Raw genomic sequence first — 12,518 nt, 5'->3', positions numbered from 1 at the left:
CTCCTCCCAGCACTTCTACTGGGGGAAAACACATACAGGGGGTGTGGGGGGGGGGGTGTGTGTGTCTCCAGGGGGCTGCCCCCCTCCCCCCGACTGGTGGAGCTCATTTCGGGGGGTGGGGGGGCTATAAAATTGGGGCTGGGGACTCCTTGCCCCTGTGGCTGTGGGGCAGGTAGAACCTGTGCTGGGGGGGGCTATAAAATTGGGGCTGGGGGCTTCTTCCTCCCGCTGTGGCGGCTGTAGGGCAGGTGAAGCCTGTTCTGGAGCGGGGGGGGGGGGGGGCTTCTCCTGCTGCAGCCGAGGGCTGAGTGTTTACAGCTCCCGGCCCTGGCCCCCCGCCAGCCCCCCCAGGCGCAGCCCCCCCCCCCCCCCCCCCCCCCCCCCCCCCAGCCCACTGTGCCCATACTTGGCCTGGAGCGGGGCTGACCCCTCACCCGCTTGGCGGGGGGCCCGGGGCACCGGGACGGGACGGGGCTGGCGCGGGGCCCGGCCGGGGAAACTGAGGCACAAGGCGCCGGGGGACCCCCGGGCTGGGGCTTGTTTTGGGGCCACCACTGGGCCCGTTTGGGGCTCGTGTGGGGCCACCACTGGGCTCGTTTGGGGCCACCACTGGGCCCGTTTGGGGCTCGTGTGGGGCCACCACTGGGCTCGTTTGGGGCCACCACTGGGCCCGTTTGGGGCTCGTGTGGGGCCACCACTGGGCCCGTTTGGGGCTTGTTTTGGGGCCACCACTGGGCCTGTTTGGGGCTCGTGTGGGGCCACCACTGGGCTCATTTGGGGCCACCACTGGGCCCATTTGGGGCTCGTTTGGGGCCACCACTGGGCTCGTTTGGGGCTCGTGTGGGGCCACCACTGGGCCCGTTTGGGGCTTGTTTTGGGGCCACCACTAGGCCTGTTTGGGGCTCGTGTGGGGCCACCACTGGGCCCATTTGGGGCTCGTGTGGGGCCACCACTGGGCCCGTTTGGGGCTCGTGTGGGGCCACCACTGGGCTCGTTTGGGGCTTGTTTTGGGGCCACCGCTGGGCTCATCTGGGGCTCACGTGGGGCCACCAGTGTCCCCCCCGGCTCGCTGTGGCGTACAGCCACAGCCCCCAGTGTCCCAGCGATAAGGCCGCGACGTGCGGGGCGGGTGCCACGCCATGCCGGCGGCGGCAGCGAGATAAGGGCCGGCCGTGGCGCCCAGCCCCCGCGGCAGGACAGGGAAACTGAGGCACGGCGCGGGGGGCAGGGTGCTGAGCCCTCCGCCAAGGTCACGGTTGTTTTCCTCGAGGCAGCCGCAGCCCCCGGCCCTCCGCCATCAACTTTCACCCACATTCCCAAAAAAAAAACCAGGCCCGGGGAGGAGGATGTCACCGCAGCAGCTGGCAGGGAATTCCTGTCACCCCGCTGCCACGTGCCATGCCTCAGTTTCCCCTGCTGGCCACCAGTGCCCCTTTTGCCAGGAAAACTGGGAAAATCCACCCCCCCCCCCCCCCCCCCCCCCCCAGGAACATGAGCTATAGCCAGAGCAAGATGCTCACCGCAGCAGCAGGTAATTAGCAGGTGGCTGGTTAATGAGCACCAGAGCGCACAGGCCAGGCCCCGTTCAGCGGCTGCGCCAGCATCTCGCACGTCTCTTTATTGAAGCAGAGGCAGAGAGCAGTGGCAGTACAAAATACATTTATTTATTTATTCTCCCCTCATCCCACCCCAAAAAAATAGAAAACAGTAGAAAAGGAGCCGCTCCCCCCTCTCCATCCCGCTCTGGTGCCACCAGCGTTTCCCACCCTGAGCCACCTTTCCCCCACGGGGTCGGCCGGCCCAGCATCGCCTGGATGTGACCGCAGGAGGTGGCCGCAGGACGCGGTGGCCACGGGGAGGTGAAAGCTGCGGCGCAGCCACCCCAGAACAGGTTTAGTCACCATCTTTGCACGCCTGGGTGGCGCGTTCGCCAAACCAATGGCGGACGGGACGGGAGGGTGCGGTGGCCGGTTCCGACCCAGCGTTTCAGGGTTTGGTTCTGGTTTTCAGTCGCTCTCCCCGCCCGTTTCCATGTGAGCACCGTGCGAAGTTCAAGGTTTGGTGGCAGTTTTTTCTCTTGGAAGACTTTGGCTGTCAGCAAGGTCCGAAGGCACCGCGGGCGCCGCAGCGGGGCGTCTCGGCACAGCCAGCACACGAGGGCACACAGACTCATACACTCATCACCTCCTCACGCTCGCCAGGAGCCGCTGGCCCTTCCAGCGGCCGCTCTGCGGGCAGCGGGGCACCGAGTGATGTCCGTGCCACCGCCAGGCGTGCGCCTCAGCGCATGGAGTCCACAAAAAAAGCCGGAAAGTTACTTTTTCTTGACTCTGCGCTCACTGCACGTTGTTGTTGGCGATGCAGGGGTCCACCTGGGCGAGGAAGCAAAAAACCCGTTTGAGATGCTGCGAGATTGAATCCCACGCTACCCCCCAGCAGGCCTGGCGCAGGCGGAGACCCCTCCGGCTCGCCCCCCTGCTGCCCCCCACCGCTGCTCACCTCCGTGTAGGTGGGCGGTGGCATGAACTTGAAACTCCGGGGCGTACATGAATATGGGGCTGTCGAAGCTGTCGGGGTCATCCAGGAGAGGCGTGGTGGGGCTCTCCAGGCGGTGGTCTTCAGGAACAATGTCCAGGTAGCACGGGGGGTGCTGCAAGGGATGGAGGGATTGGTGAGCTCTGGGTTCCACCCCAACACCCCGCTGCAGCCCCCCAAACTTCGGTGGGTCACCAAGGACCCCCTTCACAGTTACCACAGCTCCACTCACCTTCTGGAGCATCGGGGAGGTTCAAATCCCACCCAGCTCATCTCGGAGCTGGTCTGACTGGCCATGCTGGAGCTGCGGCTGCTGATGCCCGAGCGGCTGCCGATGACGAGGGGCAGCTCCAAGATGATTTTCTTGGACCCAGGGACACTGACGTAGATCTGCGAGGGCAAGAACCAAGAGTTTTGAGGAACGTTGGGACCCAGGGGTGGACAAAGTTAACCCGCCTGATCGAGCGAGGAGGGGGAAATAGCGAGTCCAGCCGCTCACCTGCAGGAAATACTCCACACGCAGAATGTTGCAGCCCAAGATGGACGGTTTGAGCTTCTTGACGCGGATGGTTTTGCCCCGCCAGGACTCGGACATGCCCGAGACTATGTGGTTGCCTCGGACGCAGGAGAGCTTCTGGGTGAAGACCTTGGTCTGCCCATTGGCCAGGTAGGTGTGCTTGGCGACGATGGCTGCTTTGGGCACCACGATGCGTGAGCAAGTGTTCTCGAAGTCAGCATTGATGCAGATCTCATCACCTGGGGAGGGAACGGCGTTTGGCATTGAGCAAGGCCAGAGCACTTCCCCCGTTTTTGCCATTTTACACCCCCGATGCTTGGGTACCGCTCACCTCCCCTTCTCTGAGAGGGGAGGACAGGCTCTTACCTTCACAAAACCCTTTCCTGTCGATCTGAGCGCTGACCGACACGCGTCCGTCAGGAATGAACATGCAGGACACCTTCTTCTCCTTCTTGGCAGCAACCGGGGACTGTTGACAAACAGGATTGTCACCCAGGTGATACCAGCCTGCTGTTCCCAGCCCGCTCCTCCTTCCTTCCTCTTGTTTTGCAACGAACTATAACTTCCCCATCAGGTTCCAGGGCCTTGCAGCCAAGCGAAAGCAGAACAAGCGGCTCTCTTTCTCTCAGTGTAGGACTTCTTAAGAACTAAGTATTTAATCCATGCTCAGCAATAAAGCCCATTAGAGGCGTCTTAATGCCAGAGGTCAGACTGACCCTACCCAAGGGCTTTTTCTCCCTCCCAACACCTGTCTACGGCCAAACTTCTCTGAGCGAAGAGCAGCACGTACCAACAGTTCTGGAGTGTTCACATCAACGGGATCCATAACCTCAAAGCGCTTCTTTATCTCCTGAGCAGGGATAGATGGGCGCTCCAAGAAGGCTTTCACCCAATAATCCACGCAGCCGTACTTTCCCTTGAAGGTGGTACCCAGAGGCCTGTGGGGAAGAAACACTCATTAAGACATCTGAAGCAGCAAGAGTTTTTTCCACAACAATCCCAATGTATCTTTTTATGAAGCAGCATTCATCTCATACTTACCCTTGGGGAAGCTCGAATCCGAATTTGTACTCGTACTTGTTACCGGGTCTCAGGATTACAGAGCCGTCCTCATCTGGGAAAAGAGAAGTGGAAGGAAAGCGTCAGCTGAAGCTCTGGGGGTTTGTTCTTAAGCATTATCCCCAGTTTGCTTACACAGGCGCGATGAAGTCAAGCGCTGCACAGGCTTGAGCCGCATGAGCTGCTGGGTAAGAGCCGCCCACGTCTACCCCCCTAAAACAGCCCGAAAGCCTGCTGTCCTCTCGAAGCAGGGAAGTAAGGCTCACTGAATCTCACTTCTTTCAACATCCGACTGAAGCCAGAACACAGTGTCCTGATGTGCTTCACTCCCTGCTACCGCTCCCTGCCACACCCCACTTCCACTCCGTGGGAGCAACAAGTCCCCACTTCTTCTGCCCGGCAATCTCTCCATCTCCAAAGACTTCACGTCACCTTGGTTATCTACCAGGGCACTCTGCCAAGTCCTCATCTCTCGCCTTCCCTGGAGCCAGCCTAACAGAGAGGCTGCTGAAGTCAATTCTCCATGCCCAGGAGAAGAAACTCCTTGTCCTGGGCCACCACCCGCCCCGTGTGGGCTACCGGCACCTCCAGCTGCCTCGACACTCAGCGAGGCCAAGTCCTCTTCTCGCTCCCTGCGGGCATCGCTGCCGTTCCACCAGCCACACCAACACCCAACGGCAGGCAGCTCGCCCAGCTTTGCTTTTAGCCCTCACCTTGCAAACTTTGAACTTGACTTCACCGAGCCCTGCCACCCTCCACGGGTTTCAATGCGTTTGGTTACTTCTCCCCAGACTCATCATCCCCCACGGAACACCGCGACTCCTCGCTGCACAACTTGCCCAGCCAACATGTATCCCGAAGGGATGCAACCAGGAGACTGACTCCGGCCTCCCAAGAGCAAAGGAAAAGCTGCTCCTCAGCAGGCACCTTTCCAAGCCCTTTTATCCACCCCACACCCCCACCTTTTGCTCCCCGGTTCTCCCAGCCCCAGAGCCTCACCAGTGGGCTGCTCCTCCAGGCTGAGGACATCCTCGAAGCGCAGGTACTCCACCTCCTGCTTGCACTGCTGGGGGCCCTTGGCCCAGTTGACTTTGGCCACCCCACAGGCCAGCACCTTGACAGCATTGACTCGAGTGACCTCAGCCACCTCCACCAACACATGCCCGGCCACTTTCTCCCCACTGCAGTAGACCTTCTCAGGCTCGCTGAAAGCCAGGTGGAAACTCTTCACCTTCTTGAACATCACCATGGCTGAGACGAGTGGGGAGAAATGCTCTCGAGAAACAAGCAGAAGAGCAGCACAGGGCAACAACCGCGGGTTTCTGGTTTTTTTTTTTTTTCCCCGCAAAGTAAAAAAAACTCTTCTAAACCAGGCGAATTTCACTCAAAATTGGCAGTTTAAGCCTTTGTTGGCTAAAGCTGAAGGAGCTACGGGGGTGGGGGCGAACGCCACAGCCACGCCGTAACGACCGCTGCCCTCAGCTCTGTGAGCGCGGCCCCTTCCGCCCGCCGCCTTTTATAGCCGCGCCCGCGCGCTCCCCCCCCGCCCTGCGCCTGTTGATGCCAGCAGCTCCACGCCGAGGGCGCGTGGCCAGGCGTGCTGCTCGCGTGATCAGCGCCACCATTGGCCACCGCCACCTTGTTTACAGCCCCGCCGACCAATCAGCGCGCCCGGTGGGGAGCGTGGACAGCGTGTGAAGGAGAGGCGAGCGTGTTCTAGGAAAAAGAGGGGGGCGGGGGGGCGGTGAGTGGGTCGGAGTGACAGCGCAGCAGGCCAATGGGAAGTGAGGACGGCGGCGCCGGTGGCCAATGGCGAGCAGGGAACGGCTTGGGACGTTCTTGGCCATGAGGGAGGGGGAGAGTGCCCCCAGGGTGGGTGACTGGGACCTACTGGGCTGGGACTTGGTGTGCTGGGTGAACTGGGAGCGGCTCGACAGGGCCTTTGGTGCCCCCGTCGCCCCGTTGGGGCCTGTCTGCCCCCTTCCTCACCGTCGTCGTCCCCCCCCCCCCGCCCCCAGCCTCCGGTCCAGGGCAGCCTGGGGGCATTTCCTCAGCGCCCCTGGCCTCCCCTCTGCCGTGCCTGAGGTGCTGCCTCAGTCCCTTTCTGGGCTGCCCCCCTTCCCCCCACGTTATCTGAGGTAAATAAGGACGAATTTGAGGTAAGGGACCGAGGACTGACCCTGGCGGGTCTCCCCCCTTCCTTCTGGGGTGTGTATTGGGGGGTATTTCCCCCACTTCTGCCCCTTCCCATGACACCCTGATGAGGGGCCTGCACCCGCTTCCCACCCACGACCGTGTTCTGGGCCTTTCCCATGCGTCTGTCCCAGAAATATCCCTCCCAACGCACCATCATAGGCCTAAAAGGGAAGCGTGACACCCCCTCCCGCTCCCCCATGCTTCGGGATCCTTCCAGAGGATGTCTTGAGGGGGGAGGGGACAGAAAGTGGCTTTCGAAAAAAATCTGAGGCCAAGTGTTTGTTTTTAAGATTGCAGTGTCTGGATGTTTCTTGCTATCGGCTGTAGAAAATGGTTGGTATTTTTTCATCAACAAGTCTCACCTTGATCTGACCGGTGGCAAACAACTACAACCTCTAACCTGTGGCTGGGGCAGGCCCCTCATCCCTCTTTTATTAGCTGGGATTTGGGGAGTGGAGACAGTTGTGTTGTTGCCCGTAGGAGACTTTTGACTCAAAGAAACCCTCGGATTTTCCTTCCTAGATAATTTTTGCTGAGCAGACATTCCTCCCTGACAGGCGGGGGCTGTTCTGCCCATGGTTTTAAAACCCGTTAATGCTTTTACAGCTCAGGAAAACACGGGGAGTGGAGGAAACAGGAGAACAATATTTTTGGAGCCACCCAACAAAGCAGGAATGGAAAATGAGGGCTCCTGTGACCTCCCCACCCCAAAGGAGGAAAGGGGATGCAGTTCAGTTAGCAGTTGTCTCCATTGTCCTTCAGAGCTTGTTTGTCCGTGTGTTTGTGGTGTGCACCGTGTTTTTCTTTCTCTGCCATCCTCTCCTTCCCCTGGAGTTAATTCACACCTGTTAGTATAAACTGATAAGCCAGTTGGTTAAACTGTTTTCCTGCCAAACTGCAGGACAGATTTCCTTGCTGCGAGAGAATTATTTCACACTCGGGTACATAATGGAGGAACTGCGCCTTTTTCCGGCCGCCTCTGGTCCCAGCAAGCTCGCCCCATTGTTTCCAGCTGCGTGCTAAGAAAAAGGTACTGGAATAATGAAGAATTGTGGGTTTGTTCTAATTTGGCAAAACGAGGAGAGGTCTCATTCCGGCCTTGCCAGCTTTGGGATATTTGATCCCAAAGACGCCAGCCCAGCTTGGATCTGTGCCCATCATTCCCTTAGGAGCCATGTTTACGTTCTCCCTCTCCGGTTGCCTTTGGTGCCGGTCTTTCCAAGGAAGACGTATCCAGCTCATGGCTGCTCCTTCTCGCACAGTAAAACACATTCCAGCAATGTCAAAGGATGATCAAGTTCTAAGGGAAAGAGCTCACCAAAGATATGGGCCAAGGCACGTTCCACAGCCCGAATCCTCTCCAAATTTCTCTTTATCTGTCAATCAGCTTTTGCCCTTTGCTCTCCTGACCCCTATCTGGCTGGCAATGCCTCCCCAGTCCTTCTGCAGAAGAAGGAACAGCTGTAACGTCCTTAGAGCTGAGACTTGGTTCACAAGGTTTCCCACGCAAGCAGTACCCTGGATTAAGCAAGGGTTTCAGAAATGCTTAGGAATTTCAGCTTGTAGAAATGAAAGCTTCAAAATGTCACGTCTCCTTCAAGAAACAAGGGCATCAGAAGAGAAGCCACTCGGATTTCTGGCCAGAGACCATCTCTTGGGGGCTTCCTTGCTCCCACTACATTGTTTTAAGGCGTTCACCCCCCTCTCAGCTTATTTCCCATGGGAATTGTGGTGTGTGGAGGATCTCCCCAACCCTTAATTGAGAGTAAGGCCAGTGCTGAGGGTGGATGGGGAGAGTGGCCAGAGCCTTGTCTTCTCCTGGCATGCCTGGCGGGGGGCGAGGTGCAGCAAGGAGAGCAGCGTGACTAACGCTCTATGCTGGAGATGACCTGGGTCAAGGGCTGCAGGGTTGGGCTGAGCAAGAAACCAGGCCCTGAGGTGACTCACTGAGAGCTGGGGCTGCTGTGGATCATAGACAAGGAACTGGGTAAGGCAGAAACTGGGCAGTACAGCAGTTTTTGGCACTGCACACCGTGCCGGCCATAGAAACTGCCCTTGTTCACACTATCCATCTTAATCCCGCTTGTAATAAAAGCCTGATGCTGATAGAAGCAGCTTTTTTTTTTTTTTTCCTCCTGGTCTAGGTTATCGGGAGTCGCTACCCAGCGTTGCCTGGAGAAGCCACACTCCTCTCGTGGCAAGCTGTCCTTTGCCCCGTCTGTCAGACAAGCGGCTGGCACCCCTGAATTGCTGGGAGAGCTGGTGGGTGCCTGCCGGAGACTTCTGGAGCATCTCTGTGCTGTTTTCTCTCTTTTTTTTTTTTACCATATATGGTTGTTTCTAGCAAATTCGAGGCGGGGAGGGGGGGAAGAGAGGGACGTGAAGGGATCCACAGTGGCCCGAGTGAAGGGACAGACTGTGCCTGGAGTGCGGTCGAGAGCGGGAGCCGGGGCGGAAAAGGCATTTCCTTTGGCAAGGTTGTTTGTGTACAGGGAACATAACAAATAAATCCCACGATGATTAGATTGGGCCAGTGTCACTGCAGCTGGAAAACGAGGGACCGCGGGATTTGGGTGGCTCCTGGAAAGCCACCGCTTCTCCCACGCTTGGCTTCTCGCTGTTGATGTTTGGCTGTGGCCACGGCAGTGACTGAAGAGCAAAAGGGCTTCCTGAGATTTCTAGCTGGGTTTGAAAGCAGGCAGTGAGGCAAGGGGAGTGTCCCTGCTTCAGTTTCTGAATAGAAGCAGGAGTTTTGGTGAGGATGTCAAGTTTTTTTGTGGTGCCTGGCTTGAGGCAGGGGTGACAGCACCGCTGGGTGGCCAGAATGCAGAGGTGAACGGGGCTGGTGTTTGGCAGCTCTTCAGGGATCTGCCCAAAATGGGTTGGAGAGCTCTCAGGGCAGATCCCCATTAGGGGTTTCCAAAACCAGCTTTTTTTGTCCACAGCACTGGCTTGTGGCACTGCTGCCAGTGCTTTGTAGCGCTGTGCAGGCTGCGTACTGTTTTGAAATGTTTTGTGGCACACGTATCATGGATCGGGAACCCCTTTTCCCCTTCCCCATCCCTGCTGAACAGGGACAGATCATCTCAGGGCTCAGGTGTGAGGACTTTTCCCCCAGAGCCCCCAAGTTCCCAGCTCCTGCCAAGGAGTGCAATGTAGAAGCTCTCCCGACAGATGGTTCTTTGCCGCGGTGGGATTTCTTCACCACTGTTTTTCTGGCCAGATTGTGTGTTTGCAACAGAGAAAGGGGAAAGCCAGAGCTGAGTGTCAACAGCCTGTGACAAGAGACCAAACTTGGTCATCCATAAACAAAGAGGAATTTGAATTCATTTTTTGGGAAGTCCCGTGTCTTATCATCTGGTCTGGGCAGGAAGACTCTGTTGCATAAGCCTGTTTCTCCTCAGCTTTCACCCCTGCTTCATCCATTTGTCCCTTGAAGGGCCCCAGCGGGTTCTGCAGATGCTGGAGAGGGCAAAGAAATAAGGAACTTTTCTTACTTTTCAGCAGCCAAAGCTACTTTGAGGCTGGTGGCCTGTGTGTGCGCGCCGGGGAGCAAGGGGTATCCTCACTGGAGATGGTCACCCTGAACATCAAGATCCCTAATTTAGAAAACCAAGTTGGGTGGCTAAAATCATGGGGGGACAATCCCTTCCTAGACCTCCTTCACCCTCACTGGTCTCAAAGGCAGCAAGGCCAGGTGGTGAAACCCCTAGGGGAGCATTTCATGGTGGCTGGGGTGAGGCTGGCCATCCCCTGGGCTGTGGAACTGCTGCCTCCTCCACAAACCTTCTCATATTTTGGGCTGTGTGGACATCTAGAGGCCTTGCCAGGAATGGCTCAGGAGTGATTTCCTCCATCCCCCCCTGCGGGCCCGCCGCTTGGATTACTCAGGCGACGGACTAATGATACGGGTGTATTCGGCCTGCCTAGTCTAGGTACAGTTTAAGAGGACGCAGGTGAAGCTGCCTTTAAATTGGTCTACTGGGAGTCAATTTCCTGTACTTTGAGCGTGCTGCTTGTCTGTTTGTGACATGAGAATGAGCAGTCGTTTTATTTTGTGTATTTATAAGAAGGAACTGCTGGAAGAGGCTGAAATCCGCATCTTTGCGAGGACAAGGGGAGGCTGGACCTCCAGAGATGTGGTTTCTGTGCATCCACTGCCCCAATGCCACTGGCACCTTTTTTTTTTTTTTTTTTTTTTACTTTTTTTGTGTGAGTTGAGGTTATTTTTCATGCAAACGAGGGGGAACATGAGGAAGCTTGCAGTGCTAGCTTTACAGCTGGACTTGGATGATTTTAAGGGTCTTTTCCAACTTCAATGATTCTATGATTCTGTGAAGCATTCCACAGTGAGACGTGCCCATTTCAGCCACGTCCTGTCCGTGTTCCTGTTCCCTGCTGGTGATGTTGCTTGAGGCGTCGGCCGTTAGGGACACGAGGAAGCCAAATCTAACCCTGAACTTTGTGGAGGAAGTTCTTGCCTTGGCCTTAATGTCTCGCTAACGAAACGGGCCAGAATTTGGCAGGAAACATGCAGAGGAAAGCTGCGCGCTCAGGTGGCTTTTAAACCAGTGCTGCCATTTCGAAGCTGTGCTTTTGATTTGGACAGCTCTGGTTTACAGGTTAGGGGCTTGGCAGCTCCAACTTCTGCAACTGTATGCCCTCGCTGCCACGCCGGGAGCTGGCAAACATGGCCACTTGAGATGATTAAGCTGGTTTATGACACATAGAAACAGCTGCTAATGGAGATTCAGGTTTGGCTATTACACCTCATGCCCCAAGGCCTTGGCATTTCTCTTCACTATGAGTGAGGCGGGATGTAAGAGGAGCAGATTGTCCCAGACTTCTCACACCTTCCTGCGAGACCCGGTGCTGGCTGCTGTTGACAGCCACCTACCAGGGCTGGCACACCCCATGTCTGATCCAGACTGGGAATTCCCTTGCTCTAACCACCCAGGTTGGGCATCTGGATGCAGAACAGCCCAAACTGGGCTCTCTGGAAAATGCTGGCCAGCGTCGCTGGTGTCTTTTTTAGCAGGTGACATATGCTAGGAAATTCGAGGGCTCGATCCAGAGTCTGCTGACGTCAATGGAAATACTCTTGTTGACATCAGTGGGGCTTGGATCCACGCCTACGTTCCACTTCTTTATTTCAGACTGCAATCTGTCAGGGGTGGAAAGGTCTCTTTTCTACTTACAGACTTTATCACATCTTTGAAAGGTCTTCCTTCCTCTGCAGTCATTAAGTTGAGGATGCAGAGTACAGAACAATTGGGAGAACAGGCATAAACCCATTCAACGCTGCGCACGTTCCTTCAGCGGTGCTGGACCCTAGCCAGGCTGCAGCTCGGGTTTAAGCATCTGCATCGTGCGTGAGGGAGGTAGTGGCCTTGTGAGGTGCTGCGACTCCCCAAATACCTGCTCCGACCACTGTCAGAGCGTCAGACCTCCGTGAGCTGCTCAAGGTGGTCCAGCTCACCTTTTCCAGAGGGAGCTGGCCAAAGTTCTCTCTCCAAGGAGCATCTGGACAATGCCCTTAGTTATATGTTTTTTTATTAGGCAGTCCTGCGAGGAGCCAGGACTTGGACTTGATGGTCCTTACAGGTCGCTTCCAACTTGAAATATTCTGTGATTCTCTTGGGCTTTGGGGTTTGTCAGGTGGGTGATTGTGAAGGGTCTTGAATCCACCTTTCCCAGGCAGGCCCAGGAAACTCTGCTTTTCTTTTCAGTGGGAGCAAAGCCCTTGGAGCCCAATTCATTGCCCCCTTCCTGGGTGGGAAGTTCATGAACAGGTTGGGAAGAGTGAGTAAATAAGAGCTCTCTTGCAAAGCTCTGGGTCAGCGATCACCATGCTCCTCAGTCGGGAAGGAGCTATGAGACACGTGGTGGGCCAGGCCCTGCCATGCCCATGTGCCCAGGGCTTGTGCAGGATCACTTCCACCGCTGGTGGATCCTGGGGACTCTTCTGTCCCCTTTTTATGACATGGAGGTACAAAGAGGCTGGGTCTGGGGGGTGAGTGTGGCCTTGCTCACCTGCAAGGGTCATCAGCCAGTGAGATCCTTATCTCTCCATTAGGAGAGCCCTCCTTTCCCCATGGCATTCTTGTTGATTGGCTCCGTTGGCCAAAATCTAAAGGATAATTAGATTGTGCATCGTAAAATCCATCCCTGTGGCATGACCATGACGCTGTGTCTGGCAGCTGCGAAGCGT

The 12,518-nt window shown here is 56.6% G+C and overlaps 1 protein-coding gene and 1 long non-coding RNA gene across 2 annotated transcripts; one reads left to right on the top strand and one right to left on the bottom strand.

The window, feature by feature from the left end:
- Positions 1 to 1,642: 1,642 nt before the first annotated feature.
- On the bottom strand, positions 1,643 to 5,612 carry TXNIP (thioredoxin interacting protein). The gene is given in 10 exon segments (XM_055697144.1): positions 1,643 to 2,372; positions 2,500 to 2,532; positions 2,534 to 2,676; positions 2,768 to 2,795; positions 2,797 to 2,925; positions 3,035 to 3,291; positions 3,419 to 3,521; positions 3,843 to 3,990; positions 4,094 to 4,166; positions 5,111 to 5,612. Coding segments are annotated over 10 exon segments (1,200 nt in total). The 5' UTR covers positions 5,361 to 5,612; the 3' UTR covers positions 1,643 to 2,336.
- A 534-nt stretch (positions 5,613 to 6,146) lies between these two features.
- LOC106631398 (uncharacterized) lies at positions 6,147 to 9,114 on the top strand. Its single transcript, XR_001335055.3, has 3 exons — positions 6,147 to 6,270; positions 7,209 to 7,337; positions 8,452 to 9,114. It is a non-coding gene; the product is annotated as an uncharacterized LOC106631398 (long non-coding RNA).
- Positions 9,115 to 12,518: the final 3,404 nt, after the last annotated feature.

The sequence above is a fragment of the Falco cherrug genome, chromosome 19 (genome assembly GCF_023634085.1).
Source record: "Falco cherrug isolate bFalChe1 chromosome 19, bFalChe1.pri, whole genome shotgun sequence".
NCBI lineage: Eukaryota > Metazoa > Chordata > Aves > Falconiformes > Falconidae > Falco > Falco cherrug.
Note: the sequence above shows the minus strand (reverse complement) of the source record. Positions and strands in the feature narration are given on the sequence as shown.